This window comes from Calidris pugnax, unplaced genomic scaffold (assembly GCF_001431845.1).
Source record: "Calidris pugnax isolate Ruff unplaced genomic scaffold, ASM143184v1 scaffold11, whole genome shotgun sequence".
Lineage (NCBI taxonomy): Eukaryota > Metazoa > Chordata > Aves > Charadriiformes > Scolopacidae > Calidris > Calidris pugnax.
Window position 1 is genome coordinate 7,172,583 of NW_015090803.1, and position 20,752 is coordinate 7,193,334.

Consider the following 20,752-nt stretch of genomic DNA (forward strand, 5'->3'; position numbering starts at 1 on the left):
TTTTTTTTTTTTTTTTTTTTTTTTTTTTTTATAAAGCCACTATCTTTCCTACTTAATGAAACTCCATTTCAAAATCCTCTAGTTACGTCTGAGTTTTTTTGAGAAGCAGAGAAGCTAAGCACTGCCTGTTAAAGCCATATGACATTCATTATCCTTGTGTGTACTACTTACTTTTTGTCCACTCAAATTTCCCTTTCCTATCTCCATCCAGATTAGAAAAGGAAACTGCATTTCAGGAGATAAGTACTTCCCTGATGTAACACATTTACCAGGTTACATTTATAACAATTAGCAAAACAGAGAGGATTATCTAAAAACTCAGTGTAGTCAATAAAATGCATTCTGTTTAAATGCAAAAGGCTTCAGGGCATATTCATTAATATTAGCAGCCTGCAACTTACTTTCATCCACCCCCAAAGATCATTAATCTGTCACAGTCATAATATTACAAGACATTCAGCATTTTTCAGGTAACCCCTGGCAAAGTACTAATTGAGGCAGTCTATTTATATAATTAAATATCCTATATATATAGTTAAAATGAAAAAAGCAACCAACAAACAGCAACAGAAAACCCACCCAAAAATACTGTTTTTTCAATATCTTTGTATGGACTCTTTCAGAAATAGTCAGGCTCAATCCTTCCTGAGCAGTCTAGTATACATTCTTGAGTTGAATTCTGCTTTCTTTATTGCTTTGAGTTGAGCAATCCCAAAATAAGCAAAGTTTGCTTGCCCTTGATTACTGTATTTTAGAAACCTGTTAGAACTGTGCTTATAACCTGCGGTCCTTATTCCTTTTGGATTTTCAGAGCTCCTAATCCAACATGAAGAGGTAATCACAGCAAAAAAAAATTGATTTCTTACTCTAGTGAAAGATGCACTTTTATCCCTTGGAAAAAAAAGCAAGAAATTTTCTTAAGCCAGGATGATGTCTCACATACATGTATGTATGTACATGTGCATATATATTTGCATAGATATACATAGATATATGAAAACCCCATGTATTTATATACACGTTTTTTCATTTCTCTCAGTTTCTCCCTATAAGTTGCCTAATCTTTTTGAAATTTTGTCTGATATTTTGACACCAGGAAGAGGTGTAGCCCACATTCATCTAAACAAAACCATGTTTGCAAATGACATTATTATGCTTTAAAGCTCATTATTTTATTTTCTTAAAAAGAAGATTTAAAGATGACACAAAATTTTCTGTAAGCAAAAACACAGCAATAGCAAAATAGACCACTATATAAATAAAGAAAATTTTCACTTTTTCAGTTTCAAATATCAAGTGGTATCAATACAAATAAAAATATCTTTGTGCCAGATATTTTCATAACCCTGATTCTCATGTCTCTGGCAGCAGCAGCCCCTAGAAACAGGTCTGGAGTCAGAAGAAGGGGAGGTGTCCTAATGCTGGGAGAGGTGCTGGTCGCAGCCTCATGCTTATTCATTCAACTTTCAACAGGCATTACATGGAGAAATAGGGGATTCTGCTGCTTAGTTGTACACTTAGATTGCAAAGCTCCATTTTAGAAACTGATCATTTATTTTCCACAATCTTAGGTCAGAGAAGTTTTTTACTTAATAAGAATACCAGTACCTCCATAGTTCCTATTAGTTTAGGTTTATCTGTTAATACTAATCTGCAGTTTTAAGCAAGTTCAAGGATTTTGTTGAGTGCAGGACGCAATAACTTTAACCTGCTCTTGAAGTGCTGCCCACTGGCACCTTTTTTGAAAGATGGGCCTAAAGTTGGGTTGAGTCATGGATCTGGATTGATAGCTCCATCCTGTCAGGTTTATGGTTTTTTGTACAGAAGGGTTTTGAAACACGCACTGAGGAATTATGTAACGCTGTAGAGAGGATTAATCTTCCGAGTTCACTACTTGAATCCATGTGAGCACATGCTGTAAACAGACTCTGAGCCTACCCGCTGAAAAGAATTACCGCAACCCTGCCAGTTGGAAAGTAGTAGGTTTTAACTTTTTAATTACTTAACTGTTTATAAAATCAGACTGCTTGTGCAATTCCCTAGTCCACTCAGTGAGATGGTTCAACAGACAGTGCTAACGTGAGCCTCCTGCTGCTCTTCCAAAAAACTATGGAGCTAATGCAAGAACTCATTGCTGTTGTCAGCACAGGAGGTGGCAACTGCTCTGCACCATGATCCAGTACGTGGAGTCAGGGATCATGAACAAAATAAGGAAATGTCAGCAGAAGGGAAGCAGGTAGTCATCAGGAGAAACAGTACTTTGATCTTTCTTTGTCCAAAGAACAACCTAATTCACAGTGAAGCACAGGGACACAGGTCAGCTCATCAGTAGACTCATGTGGCTATAAAATTGTGAGAAAATTTGAAAAGAGTGACGAGTCTGATATAGCAGAAAGATCCCACTGCAAAATAAATACCTACATCTCTTCCTAAGAATGGATGTGTAAAAAGTAGCACAATGACATATATCTTTAAAAATCATAAAAAGTATGTTCAGTATTACTAACAGCCATTGATATTGAGTGCAGCTGGAAACCCAGGGTGCCTGTGTGGAAACGCTAATCGGTGAGCATCTGTAAGCAATGAAGGGCCCATCGCTTTGTAACAGCGCAGTAAGCAGCAGGAAACTCTCATACAGATTTATTTACTTATCAATGTGCTCCTAGGAGAACAAATCTTTTCTCAGTGAATTATGCTTTTAATAAATCATGTTGCTATTGAAAGAAGCTATTAGCCAATGTCACCGCAAGTGCCATCAGAACAAAATATCAGCACTGTCAGTTAGTAAGCAGCAGTCTTGTTGAAGTCTCATTAAATTACAGCAAAAGATCTCAGATGTTTTAGATCACATTGCACACAGGAGATTTTACTGCCTTTTTTGTTTGTTTTCTTCTAACTGAAGTTCATCCCCTTGTTTTGTCTCCTCACAGGCTCTCACTGACCACTTCACCTGAGGCTCTGTAGAATTTAACCAGGACTCTCTAGAGGAGCAGAAGCCTTACCTGTCTTCTTCCACTCAGAAGCTGTGACTGTCTCTAAAACATCTACGTACTTCAACACTGCACATTACCTTTTATCAGAGGCCATGGATCAATCAAATGAAGTTTTGGGGAGAAAAGGAGCCAAAAAATGCCCTCTTCTGTGAAACAGAAGAAAATAAAGACATACCTTCTGCCTACATGTACAACTATACTTCTTTTTAAGAGAAAGACTTCCTAAGATTAGTGAAACTTCTTAATGCTTAATGGGTATATCAAAAGGAGGAATTAAAAAAAAAAAAAAAAAACCAAGAAAAAAGAAAAAGAAAAAAGAGAAAGTAAAAAAAAAAAGAGACAAAAGAGAAAAAAGAAAAAAGAAAAAGAAAGAGAAAAAAGAATGAAAAAAACCCCAAAAACAGAAAAAAGAAAAAGTGAAAACAAAAAAGGATGCTTTTTTAAAGAGAAAACCTATTGCTTATGGCTCATGTAATTGCAACTAGCTATTACCATCAGATTAATTTTTCAGTGGTGTTTGCTCTTTTTATTCCCCTCCTCTTCTATTTTGAACTATAATTTAGATAATGTGAGCAAACCAACCACAAAAGCTTTTTAGCTTTCTTATTTTTAGTCCATGTTTTTAAGGCAGAGCAACAGTGGAGCAGCGGTGAGGTCACGTTGCTATGAACTATCCTGCCAAGTAACTTGTCAGGGGACTTCCTCTATATTAGTAACTGGACTTCACTAGAAAATTGATGTCTCTGGATGGATTTTTTTTGTTTTCCAATTAGAAAATTTTAATAAATGTCTCTTCTCTAAGTGCTGGGCTAAACCTTTTCCAAAGACATGGTGGATTTCAGGAGTTGGTTAAAGCAGCGTGTTGGTTCATATTAAAAAGGTACCACACAACTCCAGAGTTTCAAAATGTTACCAGATATTTTTGGACAACCATCAAAAGCGGGTTTTAAACTTGTTGGAAAAAGGGATACCATTTCTGTAAAGAGCAAAACACTTTTTGTAGAGAAGAAAAACTTTAAGAAAATCTATTTTTCTTTATTTTTAAAGGAAATTAATTTTCCTTAAATTTCTTTGTAATTATTTGAATCTTATATAATTTAGAGTAAGCTTAAACTCAATCTATAAAAAGCTTTCTATGTTTGCTTAATGTAAATTATGTAAGGGAGCCTTTCTTATCCTGTACACACATTATTCAACTGCAACGACGGCAGAAGCTATAGATGATGTCTCATGGCTTGAGATTTATTTCATTTGCCTGTGGCTGTCATTGCTGCTCATGTGAGGTCACCTAGATTTCAAATAGTCTTTTGCCTGATGGTATGCAATAACTCAGTAAGAGGCTCTGACTTTCACTCTTTCTCCACTCATATTTCATTCATCTGAAATAATTGGTCCTGACCTTCCAGAGTAAGGATATATTGAAACACACATTCTCCTACACTGATGAGAAGAGCCAAAATACCTTGACTCAATCACATTGACTCTTAAGACTAAAAAATTAAGAAAATAAATATATCATGCCTCCCTGGCCTTACAGGTTACTTGCCAAATCTGTAGGGGCCAAGACTTTCAAGGTGCTTGAATAAGTTTATGTGAAGAAGATGAAGAAGTGTCTCTTGAGTCTTCATGGACTATCACAGATGAAGCAAGCTCTGCTTGCAACCAAGTCCTAAGGCAACTCATAATGGTGGTTCCAGAAATACCCACTTGCTCCAGTCCTCTTGTAACAGGGATTTTTAGTTGCTGAGAAAGGCCTGTGTAAACAGCCCTGTGGCTGAGGTGCGCAGACATGATGGACACTACGAAGAAGCCTCTGAAACATCCATAAATCACAAGTGGCCAACACTTACTACATAGGGTTCCCACACAATTTACAGGTACACAGAAAGAGGCCAATTTCCTTTCAATGAAGGAAGGTTGTACAACTACTGCAGGTCTTAAGAGGGAATGTGTAAGAATGTACCCATTTTTTAAAGACTACAAACTGATTTTTGAGACATAGGAAATAGGTCTGATGGGGTCATAAGCGAACCAAGGTATGACCTTCTCAGCAATTGAAGATGGAGAGCTTAGACTAAACTAAGTCAGTGATTATAGGGCTTATTGTAGCATCCTCTTAGGCTGTAGCAGAAAAAAAAAAATCCACATTGCTACTTATTTGCACTTCAGTCTGGAGAACCGTGAAGACTTATTTAACTACATGTACTTGATATTGATAAATTTTTGTAGTGGTCTGACAGGGAGAAAAAGAAGGGATTGTCTAAATGTAGTTCCTTAACATAGGGTCCATCTGCTTTCAGATTACTCTAAAAACGATAGCCAGGGAGTGAGTTCTTTTCTCACAACTCACTTGAATTCAAAAAAGGTTATTTTGCATTTCCATTATCATAATTGACAACTTAATTTGTTGTAGATGTTTTGAAGGAAGTGTAGAAATAGTAAGAGGAAAAAAATATAGAAAAGAATATTAGCTCCTAAACTTTCTGAAGAAGGCAACAATCATAAAATTCCTTGTCTTTTAATAGTTTCCTTTTCTGTTTTTCTTCAAAAAGCAACATAGCTCTGGCAAATAAAATTAGAAACTGGCCGAGGAACCAAAAAAAATACTGAAACTGTAATGAAAAGTGTATTTTCAGTGGTATTTTAAAAAATCTCTCTCTGAAGCTGCTGTTGCTGCTGCCACAGTTCTAATAGTGCTCTGCACTAACATGGCAGAAAATATCCTGAATGAGAAGGTACAGCCAGTTTATCCTACTTGAAGGATTCGTTAAAATGCCCAAAGGAGAACACACACTAGTGGAAGTCCCTATCCACTTCTAGTCATTCCAGGAGGATTGTTTTCTAGTTTGGTCAGAGTACAAATGTTGAAGATCATTCTTCTGTTAAGATCCAAACCCAAACGTCAAAGCCAATGAAATCCTGCATTTTATCCCGCAGACAGGTAATCCATTTTACTCAGCTCCCCTACCCAACTCCTTACTTGCTGCAGTGTCAGCTTGGAGCAGTCTGGAACTTCCAATGACGTTGCTTGTGGGTTGCTGGAGCTGCTTTAGTTGTAACAATCATTACTTTAACAAGTGTTCTATGAATTCATAAATGATGGTTAAGTAACTATGAAATACCCCATATTCAAGCTTACTAAATTTGCGTTAAAACTAATAAGAGCTTTAAGTATCAAGCTTGAGTTACTACTTGTTTAGAATGAACAATCTAATTTAATGAAAAAAAAGGATATCAGTTTTAAACAGTTTAAATCAGATTCAAAATATCAAAAAATGGGGCAATTTAGAAATCAACCCATATACGCTTTTGGGAAGCTTGTATTTCTTTCCCAAAAGATAAGACATGCATGGAACAAAAAAAAAAACAAAAAACAAAAAATTTCAAGCTTCTATATTTTAAATCAAATCAAGAAAAAGAAAAAAAGAATAAGTTGTGTTCATACATCCATTTCCCTCACAGAACTTTCTTATCATAATATTTTACTCATTATTAAGCTTTTAAGAAGTATGCTAAGGGATGTCAGACTATTTTGTGAGCTCAAAATTACCACTGAAGCTGAACTTTAACCCCAAAGTTCTTACATTTTAAAATATTTTAAAAACATTTTTCTGCAACAAAGACAACTTTTTTTTTTTTCACCCAATGTTGAACTAAGAAACCCACAAAAAAAAAAAACAAACCCAAAGCATTTAGCTAAAATGGATGATTTACCAAATTTGGTGTCTGTACTTTGCAGCTCTATTGAAAAAACAAGATTATTTTTTAAGATAAGTTTTGCTTTTATTTAACAACAGTCTCATGTTATTTTAGTACCTATTCATTTCTGGTTCCCAGTAGTACAGAAATATGTGAAAATGAAAAATATAATAGGCAGTCTGGGAAATTTATTCATGCTCAGAAAATGTCTTGGAATGGCTTCCAGTCAAATTATACAAAGGGATGCAAGTAGGATGGATTGGGGGAATTCTTTTACCCTAAACAATTTCTCTTTACCTATTTATCTGTAGTTCAGCTACTTTGCTGATAAGCAAATTGACCTGCAATCTCTTTCTGCCTGCATTAATCGTATCTATAATAGGTTTGAAGCACCCCTTCATAATGTGAAGGAATCACAATGTATCATTCAGGACCAAGACAGTGAAACGAATACGTTAGCTTTACTTTCATTTACATACGTTGAAACCTCTTCTCACTGTGCCCACTCATCACTATACAATACTGGAGAAAAGCAGCTCTTATCCTTCCAGATTAGATCATTTTTTTTGCTGTATTTGGACACGATTCACAAATTTGAAACCTCTTGCTTTGAATAACTTTCCTGAAACGTGAGTTCAAGGAACTATGGAAGTCCCTTCTAAACGTTAAAAAACATCAACAAAAACCAAATGCCCCTAAACCTCCCCAAAAAGACAAGAGGAGGAAGCATTTAGCAGCATCTTCAGAATAACTTCAAAATTTCATACTGTGAAAAATAGAAGTTATGAACACAAGCCAACAAAGCAACATTCTTCTTTTTTGTGTAAATCACAGAAAATGAAGCTACCTTCACTTAACACTATAAATCACTGACTACCTTCTTATTGATATAAGGTTATTACTTTTAGAAAATAACATTTTAAAGTATTTAATATAATAGCAATAGTATTTGAGTGGAAAATGTTTCATTAGTAAAGAGGTAAGCAGGAACTATGAGGAAAACATATGTCCTAAACATAAGCCAAGAAACTCTAGCCATATAGTAAACAGAAGGTGATATTCAATTGACACCCACGGATCGTTAAGCACATGTGGAGGCTCCCATAGCCCTGGAGTGGTTGCAATCCTATCGGTATCTCACACTTGGTGTCACTTGTTTGAAGATGGCAAGAATGATGGCAATGGGTACACTGAAGGAGCCTGATATAAAATAACAAGCTGATGAGCGTGCACCATGGAGTGCTTTTTTCCACGGCTCACCCATCTTCACTGCAAAGTTGTCCTTACAAAAGCCCTACCATAGGAGTGAAAGCTTTGGCGGTGCAACTTGAAATTTACCGGTCTGTGAAGTTACTTAATAATCTAAAATTTTTTATGTGACAATACATACTTTAATATTAATTTTAGTTAGAGTACTTACCCACTTTTTGAAAATCGTTATCATTGTGTTTATATATAGTGGCTATGGGAAATGAGACACTTGGATCATTCAAAGTTCTGGGCATTTTATTGATGGGACTGAAAATTTTACATAGCCACTGTCTACCTTATGGTGAGGATTAACTTTTTAATTACAGTTTCAGCAATAAGAGGAAAGAACTTCAGTATGAAAAAAAAATTAGAAAATGTAGTGTCATACTGAGTGCAGATAACAGTGTCTCACAATGCAGTTTAGGATCCCCAGTTTCTTCTATGCAGACTTGTAACTGCTCATATATATATAGAAAATCGGTAACAGTAATATAAGCGTAGTGTCAATGTGTATTCATCTATCTTTATTCCATTCCTCTATTCTTGTAGGTCTGATTATAGACATAAAAAATCATTACATAGAAATGCATGCTATATATTGTACGCGTTAATGCTAAATTTCATTCTTTGGGACTAACAAAACAGGAAAGAAAAACTTACCACTCTTCTTATAGAACATGATTTCTCCTTTGAATTCTACCTTTTCCTCCAATGATTTCTCAATTTGAAGAATCATCTGCTCATTTGTTTCAGCACCAAGTAAAAATTTACAGCTGCAGCTCTTCTGCATGACTTCAGTTCGTGCAAACCCAGCAAGCTCACAGAAGCCATCTGAGCAGTAAACAATAGGGAATCCCTTGGCCACCTGAGCATTTGCAAGGATGAAGTTACTATCTGTAGAAAAACACAAAAGTAAAACAGGAATTACAGTTTGAATTTTACATCATTCTGCATAATACTTCCTTTAGCTTCATTGGAAGGCACAATTGGACATAAATTTAAATGCAAAGTCCCAACTGTCTACAAACAAGAATGCAACTTCTGTTTTTAGACCATTAATCTGAAAGAAAATCAAGTCTAACAGTCCACAGAGCAACTTTGTACAATGGTTCCTCATGGCTATGTACAGCTTGACTCATTGCATCCTCAAGTAATAATTTATTCTGACTGCCTCTGAGGCAGATGTTAGCACGTTAAAACAACCACTTGATGAAAGACTCATGACAAACATTGATGTTTTAGAGAAATTTCAAAGGCACAATGTTATGCTACCACTCAGACTACTCTGCAGTCTGAACAGACACAGTTATATCTTAAAAAAAGCTAATCTCTCTATGGTCTCTATAAGCTGACCTTTATCAAGTTTTGTAAAGTTGACCTTTATCAATCCTCAAGCTAATTTTTTTGTAAAACTTTGCAAGGGAATCCTGAAAAGTAGAGTTGAGGGACATTCTGGAGCCACATGGAATTGTTTGTTCTTTTTTCCTCTTTTTTTTTTTTGGTGAGGAAAGAAAGTTTCTGTCAGCTGTCCTCCAGACCTCCACCATACTTCTCCCATATGAAACAGGCAAATGAAAGACTCACCATCCTATTACACCTTAACGCACTTTATATGCAGTGTGTATGTGTAATAGTACATTGACATGGACATCAATCAACAAAAAGCAATGTTCTAATTTGAGTTCAAATCTGGAAAATCATACAGCCTAATAACTCATTTCCTTCCCTTGCAGAAGTGCCTTTGAAGGTTTTGTGCCTTAGACTCTTGTCTTCAGCTTACTCCAACGGCCCTAGCACTTTAAGGTCTTTATAAATTTGCAGGGAGATCCTTTCCAGATAATATATATGAAGTTCTCATACAGGTTTTTTAGCCTGTGTTTCCTTATCTTGAAGTGAAAAAAAAAAAATAATGCAAGAAATCTGTCTATATTTCACATTGAGGAAGGAAAGACTATTTTTTGCCCAGTGCTTATTAAGGAATGTTTACCTTGCAGCTTGCTAGCGGGAGTTTAGGAGCAGTCTATTCCCAAGACAGATACCTCTCAGTTTTCAGAATCATGTGTACGTACATTCATGTGTATGTATTAGAGGGGAAATACTATTAACTAACTCAGAATCCCTTGATAAATATTCATCAATTTAAAGAGAAAAAATGAACTATTTTAATGGAAAACTCAGGTTGATAAGTCTAATCCCCATACAGGGATATATTATTCATGAATGGGGAAGGGAGGGACTGAATTCATAAACTAAAATAAAGAAAAAAATAAGTCTGTTTCATCCTCAACTGTCACAAGAGCTCTTTACCCATGAAATTCCAAAAACTTCAGCTATGTTACTCTTTATTTACCCAAGGGATAAAATACTATGGCTGATACTGTGATTTCAGTATTTTAAAGACGACGCTGAGGTATATTAAGTGATCAGTTTGCTCTCAGGACTTAGCTTCAGTTACTCACCTTTTGTTTAAATCTAATTAAAGTCTTTCAATAAATGATTGAAATATTAAAACAGGCTTTTCCCATTTACCAAATATGTGATCTAAAAATGCATTCTGGTTCAGTGCAGTGCTTGACTTAGCCTGTCATTTTTATTTGCCTTACTAGGGAATAAGTATCATTACCATTCATGCACTGATATGCTGCTCTCCCTGTCAACACAAAACTAAATCCCCACGCTGCCAAAAGAATTAAAATCATACGCTTGCACTGCAATTTAATGATGGTGTTACCAAGTAGGACCTGCAGATCATACAACTCAAACGCATCTCTAGCTATCAAATTAATTTACTCCTGGGTTTCTTATTGTTTAAGATATAATTATGTGATGCAAATACTTTTACTTTTTTTAATTCTAATTGTTATGAATTGCATGAGGCAGAATATGGAACACTGAAAGGACAGAAAGGGTAGGCAGGATGCTCTTGGAGTGCAGGAGTGTTTGAATATCATTATGAACAGGAATACACTGGAGCTTAACTAAGCATATCATGATCTTATGAAAAATTTAAGATAGCCAAAATCTGCTGTCATTTACATCAAAATAAGCCCAGAATATTTTTGGTTATGTTAACATTCACAGCAGAAAAAAAATTATTTCTAAAAGTCCAATCCAGTGCCAGCTAGAATAAGGCAATCTTTCCATTAACATCAGCTGTGTCTGATAAAGTTTGTAAGCCTAATTTTGCTGAACTTCTGGAGGACAACATTAAAGCATCAGCTTCAGGAAAATACAATCACAATTATATTTTCTGTTTTCCTTGAGCTTGAAGTTCCAATCAAATGATGAAAGATGTATCTGCAATCTCAAACTAGTAAATATATTTAAATAATTTATTGAAAAAACTCCTTGGAACAGTTAGGGATCAAGCGACGTAATTGTGTCAAATAATCACCTGGGTTTCATCAAATTCTTCAGTAATATTTATAAAGTGATAATTAACATTTACCTACTACAGAAAGCAAAATTCCTTTTCAAACATATCTTAAAATATTCCTGTTCAAAGTTTATTTACTTCTGTAATTTATTTTCATAACTCAGAATATTTAATATCACTTGGTAATCCTAGTGCCTTTAAAGCACTATAAATTATTTCAAGAAACACGAACTGAGGGTGAAATTTATACCATTCAGGCTCAATGTGACACAAGTAACAAACCCAGCATTTAATTCTATGATATTCAGTGATAGCTAGCTGAATGTTAAAATGCAGTTGGAAGAATGACATTTTATTTAGAATAATTTATTAGAAATCTATGGACTGAAATACAGAACTTTCGCTTGTCTTTGAATTTACAGTAGGAAAGTTGCAATGAGCGATTAGACCTGTTAGTCTGTACATTTTAGTATAAGTTTATATGTAGATTGCAACACTTCCATAATAATAAAAAAGACATTGAATTCCATATTATTCTTTCAGCACATCAACATGAATATGAAGTTATTTTGTTCAGGTTGGTTGGACTTGATGGTCAGGAGACAGTACTAGACTACTAGTAGGATTCTTTTGAATTTTTTTTTTATATACAAGAAATCACATCCAAGATAAATTCAAGATGTACTGAAAAAGATGTAACCTTGAGCCTTTTGGACTCTTTAGGAGCACTGGGCATTTGCAACAGCAGAGTGGAACTTTTGCAAATCTGTGTACAACCTGAAAGAACAAATTTTGACAAAACCATGAGTAGCATTCTTTAGCTCAGTGCTGTAAGTCTGTGTAAAATGAATCAAAATATTCAGATTGTGCATGTGTATGTTAGCTTTCGATAAAAATATTTCTTTGTCTCTTCAAGACTGCATGGGATGTGTAAAGGATGATTTAAAAGTGCTTCTTTTTAAGATGCGACAAGAAGCCTAGACACAAAAAAAAATCCAACAACATTCATTAAGTCTTCCTTTAGCATCAAGTTAGCAGAGACAGACAAATACAGCAGAGGTATTCCACAACTATTCAGAACAATGTAAAAGTAGACTTGTTTCAACTATGTTTCTTTTCCTTTATGTTCATTTTCTGTGAAGATCAACTTTCACGTGAAAGTTTGAAGGAAGAATATTAAGAGTTTGTATGCCCACATTTGCTTTGGAAGTAGGACATATTGGAGTGAGTAGGACATTGATCAATAGAAGACTCACAGTTTCCAGAAACCTCTGCCAGACACATAGCATAAACTCAGACAATTAAACACACTGAACCAGAACCATGCTAACTACACCTTCAATCACAGTCTTACGCACCATTGCCCTGTTTCAATGACTATACTGACACCCAAAAACTATAACTTAAGAAACAGAACAAATTTATGTCACATACTATCCAATACAGAGAGACAGGTTAAACATCCGTGACAGAGTTCTAAAATTGAGATAATTGAAGGAAAAGGCCATTATGCAATTCTCTGCTTCATAATTAATGCACACAATTTATCTGTTTGTAATGAGACCATGTTACAATTAAACTCAGCACTCCCTTGATAAATCTTACTGTCATATTATTTAGCAAAAAATGTCAAAAGGGTTTTTCCTTTAGTACTGTAGCTATGTCTGCTATAAATCTCACTGTTGGTCTTCCCCAGTTCTTATAACAGTTCTGTTCAATCACAGTCCAGATGGCTTCTGCAAGTCTTAATCTTTATCAGTGAAGAGAACATCTATCTGACTTCTTGGGCAACTGAGCACAGCCAACCATCACTCTAATTTTAAATATTAAATTATTTATGAATTAAAAAGGAAGGGAAAAAAACGCCACCAAAAAAACCCCACCAAACCCTAGCAATCAAAGAAGCTGCATTAATTGAACAAGTGACTCACATATCTGCTCTATTGAATGGAGAACAGTCCATAATTCTTTTGGATGAATAGATTTACTACTTTTATGTTTGATTGCACAGTTCCTACATGGACAACTTAACAAGAGAAGTCTCATTCCAGGTTCACACAAATTACTGTTACAGAGAATATGAACACACTAACGGTTAAAATTACCTAATTGGAAGATCAAAATAATAGATGAAAACAGTTAGCTTTTTGTCAGCAAATTTAGATGCAAGGGAGTTTAATTAGAGTTATAGCTCATTTACCAACTACTGTACCTTGAATCTGATTGATGTCAAAATGATTTTATAATGCATACGCTTCCAAATATTAAAGATCCTCTTGAAAATCTTAGTGCAGTTTACTGGGTCACCAATGTGAGGTTAAGATTTACCCAGATCTAGGTGGGTCAAAAAGAAAGAAAGTTGATTATACTGGTACCTCTTCTCACTCTTCACTAAAAAAAATTCTGTGTATTCCAGTGAATTTACAATAGTACAGTAAAAGGTAAAACTATTGCACAATAAACTACATGTATGGACTCATGAACAAAGGACCCATCGCTGTAAGCTGTATAATTGATTTAATTGTCCAAGGAATTTCAAATAAAGTCTGACATTACAAAGAAATGTATTCAGGTAACAGTTCAGGGTACAAAACAATATTTGAAGTACCTAACTATGGACTCAGATCAAGGGTGAGGTGCCATAGCTCCTACTTAACCTGCATTGTCAAAATGAATTTCCATTATGTAGAAAAGTTCTGAATTTAGCAGCTAAGAAATCAGCATTTCAGTTTGCACTTACAATAATATTTAGTCTGACTGAAAACTCTTCATTGTATACAATACTTTATAGCTAAAAAAGTGTTAATATGTAGTGCAATTAAGTATAGAGATATCATAAAATGGTTCGGGTTGGAAGAAACCCTAAAGATCATCTAGTTCCAACCCCCCTGCCATGGGCAGGGACACCTCCCACTAGACCAGGTTACTCCAAGCCCCATCCAGCCTGGCCTTGAACACTTCCAGGGATGGGCCATCCACAGCTTCTCTGGGCAACCTGTTCCAGTGTCTCACCACCCTCACAGGAAAGAATTTCTTCCTAATATCTAATCTAAATTTCCCTTCTTTCAGTTTAAAACCGTTACCCTTCATCCCATCACTACACTACCTGATAAGAGTTCCTTCCCATCTCTCCTGTAGGGCCCCTTCAGGTACTGGAAGGCTGCTAAAAGGTCTCCCCGGAGCCTTCTCTTCTCCAGGCTGAACAACCCCAACTCTCTCAGCCTGTCTTTGTAGGAGAGGTGCTCCAGTCCTCTAATCATTTTCATGGCCCTAACATCCATGCAAAATTTAGGCCTCTGGATTCTAAATCATCTCCTAGTCTTATTGATAAACACAGACCATGACCTATTTTGGAGACTCAGCGTTTAATGATCTTGAACCCAGCCTTCAGTACCATTAGTGCACCTCGTCAATACCAGAATTATGTCTGCAGCTTTCTTCATGACCAAAGTACCTATTCCTAGAACAAAGCAGACCAAAAACCGAGACAGTATCAGAGGGAAACAAAATAAAAAACAAACCCAAAAATAACTCGTATGGTGAAATGGGCTCCTGAGATTCTAACAGAGGGAAGAAAAAAATAAAATCATTTGCTCCTCCATTAGAAACCGGTGTATTTGTTCCTATTCCTTTTCTAATCTCAATCTCATTCTCATCTATAATATAGATGTATATATAGTATAAGGAGTGAGAAGGACTTTGTTCAAATAATAGTGATGCGGTTACTGCTAATTTATCATCTCAGAACACCTTCCAAATTAAAAGTCAGTGCAATTGTAATGGATGACCTATAGTACAGGGGAGGAACTTTTAGCAGAGATGACTTCGAAGTTCTTCAAAATCAAGCTCTGCTAACAGAAGCAGACTTCTGCATATTTTTCTCAGAAGGAAATATTAACTACTCTAGTCTGATATGTCTTTTTAGTTTTTATTTCCCTAAATTTACGCAATCACATTACACATATATTATGTGCCTTATGTGCAATGAAATCTTTTCTTTTCCCACCCTTAATCAGTGTTGATTTTCACAAAATGTTATTTTTAGGTAGAAAAATATTGTATTGTATTTGACCAGCTTTATTTCTTATTGATTGTGCAGTGACTGCCAGCACAAAGCCCTGATGGAGCTAAAAAAGCTATATTGCAGTGGTCAAATATTTACATGCTTGCGTGGAGTTTTATATGCACTGAAATGCTGCAAGTGAAACAGCACTTCCGATAGAAGAGACAGGAAAAAGAAGTCATTAGCAGTGAAGAGACACTGTAACTCATGATTCCTCAGAGTGGTGTAACAACGCACGGTGTCATCCAGAGGCTTCTCAATGAGCACTGAAGGTGCTTGTTGACCTGGCACAACTGAAACCCCTGTCCCTGAGAAGCTGCTGTTTGTTTTTCAGCAGGTGCCCACTGGAGAGCTGAGTGCATGGATTTCTGCCTCCATAGGAAGCATGGTTTGCAATTTCTCCAACAAAATACATGGACATTTTAAATTCATCCACCAGGCAGAAGGGCCATTTGTGTCACTCAGCAATACTTAGTTTGCTGGTTTTTTTCAAACTTTTCTGTAAATTTAAAATTCATCTGAAATGGTAGAAATGGAAATGCTATAAGTCAAACTAACATATTGAGTTCTCTTACACCCAAATTATGTGGCCCATTGATTTAAGAGCCTGGGATCATGACTTGGTTTGAAGCGTCTCAGTTTACAGACATACCAGACTTTTACCATTGCATAATATTTGGTGGGTTTAGTGTCTTAGACAGGCCTTTACTAAGTATCATGCCCAATTAACCTGTTTATAATACTACTGCAGTGGACAGCCCTTTGGATATTTGTCCACAATGTATGTACTGCTACTGATGTTGTAATATATCCGAGCAGCCAGATGTTACGGATGTTGATGACTGAGCTAGTGGAAGAATACAGGAAATATAAACTAATGAGCTGTTATTCCTGCACACCTGGGGGAAAGAACATAAGCTAGACATTTTGAACCCAGTGTGAAATTCCTTTGGAAGATCATGTTCTTGCCTCTTTGAAATCTAATGCTCCTTTTTTCTTATGAGACTATGTTGATTATAGAGTGGTAGCTCAGGGGCTTGGAAAATATTCTTATGCCAACAATAGTGGAAATAAGGAACTGGATATCTTTATAACATGATGACTTAGGGCTGAAGAACTATTTAACTACCATTGAGAAAGTTTCATTTTATCACTTGAAATTAGTTGATTCTGTGGAAATTTGTTTCCCCTTTGGAAGTGACTCTGGAAAAACTGCGGTACAGCAGATTCTATATGCTAAAGGAAGTTATCAGTAAGTACATAAATAAAACATTTTAAACGTAGAAATATAAAAGGGTCCGAGTGCAAAATCTCATGATCCTTCCCCTTGCTTTTACAATGCAAGTCCAGTCGAAGCTATTTACTGTCCACATGCTGAGCACAGGGAACTTGCAGCCACTATTTGCCAAAAAAACCATGAAAAAGAACAATTTACACTTGCAGCCCTGGAAGTGGCCATGGAAGAAACTGAGAACAGGTTATGCCCTCTGGATGCTAGAGACTCCAGTGAGGCATGAGTCATACACCTTCTAATTCTCCTCTGATGACAGTGGGATCTCTCAAACTCTTCCTCACCTGAACAAAATGATCTAGCTTTCAAACAGACCCAGACCTAGCTCTGGGATTAACATGAAGGCAAAAGGGACAATAGTCATCCTTCCTGAGCACCATCTGCCTAGTGTGGCACTTGCACTCCACAGTGGGTGATGCAGCACCCTCAGCTTTTCACCTATCACGGTCAGATGCACCTGGTCCCACACATAGTAACAACACACAGCTTTTGCATATGGCTTTCATTTCCACGTGCGAGATACCCAAATAACAATATCCATACATTTCTCATGTCAAAACCACTGGCTGTTTAATTATCAGATGCTACTGTTATTTATTCTCTGAATAAAAAAACATTCATCCATACAAGCGTTATACTACCCTGAAGTTGTTACAGCAGCTCATAGCTGCTTTTCATGTATGTTAACTCATACATGTAATTTCCGGGCTTTTCATTGTCATTTTAATGATCCTCTATGACCCCATGGCAAATTCATGCCACTTTGTCATAGCTTCTACAGTACAGATTTATATCTATAATTATTATACTTCAATATTAAGGTGCCAATACAGTGGCAGGAGTCTATGGCTAAAAGGTGACCACTTTGAGCCTTCTTAGATTCCTCTCTCTCTCCCCGAAATTAAAAAGTGATCTTGAGTTAATTTTAATGGCGAGAAGAAGCAGATTTCAATCTGCCTATTACAGTGAAATGAGTTCTCTGTAAACTGCAAGAATTCCTTCATGCAGCTTTCTCAGAGAAGCAACACTAAACTGAAATGATGCTGTGGAAAAGAAAGTCTGTTCAAAGAACGTTCCTCTGAAAAATTGACAGAAATTATGTCAAAAATGGTTCCGAAAATGATCATCAGTGTCCAGGAAATGTCATTTCCAGAAAAGGTAGAGTTCTATATTGCATTATTTATCACAGCAAAGAATTACACTGTGTATCCCAAACTCACCCTTTCTGAATCAAAAAAAAAAAATAATTCTAAGAATCTCAAAATAGAGCTCCCCTTATCTCTTCCTCTCCTCTCATTTGGGGGGAAAGGGGGAGAGAAGGGCCATCTGTCAGTCTGGTTTTGATAAATTTGGCCAAAACCATGACAAAGTTGATGCCTGAAGGAGACATAGACTACTATTTCTTATAAAGCAGCTACTATGGGCATCCTGACTGATTGATATTGCTTAAAGAAGGAGTACCTGAGCTTAGATTTACTGATTTATGTAAGATATCCAAATAATCAAGGAAGAAGCTGCCTGGGGAACCTGAAAGACTTGAGGTGAACATTGTTACAAAATTGACTTCTGGAGAAAAATCCAAATTTTGGCTAAAGTGAATATGGTCTGGAAAATTCTTGCATGAAGGACTACAGATATAAATACACAATAAAATTGTCAGGGTTTTGATTACCTTAGAAGAAGAAAAAAAATTTGGACTAAGTATCATCTCAATGAAAGAAAATCAAGCATAGGAAAAGATTGCTATGAGAAAACTCCCCGAATTGAGCCTCAAAAAAACGTAAACTGTACAGATAAAAGAAGAAACACACCAAAATCATGAAGAGACTGAGGATGCCTTGTTACTTAAACCCTGGGCCTTTTTATATCTTCTTGTTCTGTTTTACTTCTAGTTCTCTTTTAAAGGAAATAAAGACACTAAGTAGCACAGAAGAACCTTTGGCATTTCCATAGCAAATGTTATTTTCATTCTGCTGTGGAACAAAACTAGTTCCCCTACCCACTGCCGTGCCCCCAAAATGCTGCCTTAATAAAATAAAACTTACATCAGAAAGAGACATCAGAACAATAGGCCAGTGTTAAGTAATTGTAAAGTGACTTCTTCCAAGGTGTTACTCAGAATAACGTCAACTGTACCAGTTCATTGCCAATCAGTGCCATTAGAGAGCCAACTAACTTTTCTGACTTTTTTTTTTGGTCAAAACATACAAATTACATTTTGGATTTTGACTAAATTCCTCTTACTGGTCCAAAACAGTTTCACATAGAAAAATATGTTGCCACTATACTTGCAAGAAAATGTCAACACTACTTTTGTTCCACCGGGATGAAGAATAAGGATGCTGCAACCAAATCCCAGTGTTGTTATGAGAGAGAGTTTGAAGCTCATTCTAAATAAAGTGATGAAGAACGTCTTGACCAAATGGCAGCAGATGCTTCTATCTGGTTGCAATTTTTCATGCAAGAGAGAATAATCTTACTCATTTGGAGAGTTTTGAAATAATTTGTAGAAAGTCAGGTATTTACACCATGAACTGTCCTCTATCTCATCAAGTAGAAGTGGCGCTAAGCAAACAGAAAAATACTAAAAATACACAAACAAAACAAGATTTTAGCATAAACTGTGCAAGGTTCTATAAATTACACTTACTGAAAACACTAAAAGTAGAAGAAAGCTATAAATTACAGTGTGATTATACTGCCACATTTCCTATGCAACCTGATGCTATAATTTTGGAAATTCATTGCTATTCTAGATACTGTTTTGAATGTAAAAAAGTAATTCAGAGAGACTATAAGTCAACTGGAGAATTTAATCACTGGCATCTTATACATCAGCAGAAATGCCTTTGTTTCATAACCTTTTGCAATTCAGGTGGCCACAATACCAAAGCAGTGTAAACTCCTCCTTTAGCCCACTGAACCCCAGTATCAGGGTCAGGAGCCTCATCTCCACAGGAATGGTGAAAAGTAACTTCTTCCAAGATGTTACTCAGATCTAAGGACCCATATTTGTCATATGGGGAGCATATGAGGACTAAATTCCTTTATGTCTAAGCTAGACTGAACACTGTCTTAAAGCACCGGAACTGGGCAATATCAGTAAACAAGCCATGAAAGAAGTCAGAAGAACCCTTCCATATTATGTATACACCTGTAGGCTCTAAATGTTGAGAAAAAGCACCTGACCTTGCCTATGTCTTTCTCTCTTGCAAGTAAAGGGTAAAAAGCATCCATAAGTGAGATGCCGTAGAACTAATTCCTTAACTGGAATTTTTTCTAAGGAAAGAGAAAAAAGGTTCAGCTTTTTATTGGTGTTTTTATTGGTTTTCTTTTTATTCTAACAAATAAAGTGCATGAAGTAGAAGTCTTACCTCATGGAATATATTGTGGTGTAGGAAGATCACACCATTTCAGACCTCCCCATAAGTGTAAATATCAGTAAATCAGGTCATAAAACATATTTTGCACAACAGTATAAATTAACATTCTTAAGTTACACTAGCAATAATGGTAAGTTTGAAAGACACAGGTGAAAACTTCACAAAATCTACAATTGTTGGTTAAAAATACCAAATAAAAAGTGTAAAACCTGGCCTGTTAAAACAAATATTTTACAGTGCCTTAGGTAGTGCCTTAGTCTTAGTAACGTAGCCCCATAACCATTACCTACACTGTCGAGACAGTGTTGTTAGAGCCTCTGCAGTATTATTTCTCCATTATTCTTCTCATACTCTTGTTCTTATATTGTTATTTTCACTATCTTGCACCTGCAATAGTGAATAGTGGTGGGGTCTCACAAGAAGCACCTATCCCTGGTCTGAGAATGACCTCTTCATTACCTTTGTCTTGCTTCATAGATTTTAATTTAGTAGAGAACCAAAACACTGTGCACAACCAATTAATAATAGTAATTTAAGTTTTCAATAACTATTAACCTGTAATAGGTGTACACACAAGCTTAACAAACAATAAATACACATCACTACCAGCTAATTCACATATCCCAACCAGCATTAATGCTATAATTTCATAGGAACAACCACTTTGCCGGGGGAGGGGGGGGGGGGCGGCGGGAC

At 36.0% G+C, this 20,752-nt stretch overlaps 1 protein-coding gene across 1 annotated transcript in view; it reads right to left on the minus strand.

Annotated features, from left to right (window-relative positions):
- The window catches only part of KCNH8 (potassium channel, voltage gated eag related subfamily H, member 8), a 176,046-nt gene that overhangs the window by 108,012 nt on the left and 47,282 nt on the right, over positions 1 to 20,752 (minus strand). The window contains exon 2 of the mRNA XM_014937670.1: positions 8,604 to 8,837. Coding sequence (XP_014793156.1) covers positions 8,604 to 8,837 — 234 coding nt within the window. The remainder of the gene's footprint in view (positions 1 to 8,603; positions 8,838 to 20,752) is intronic.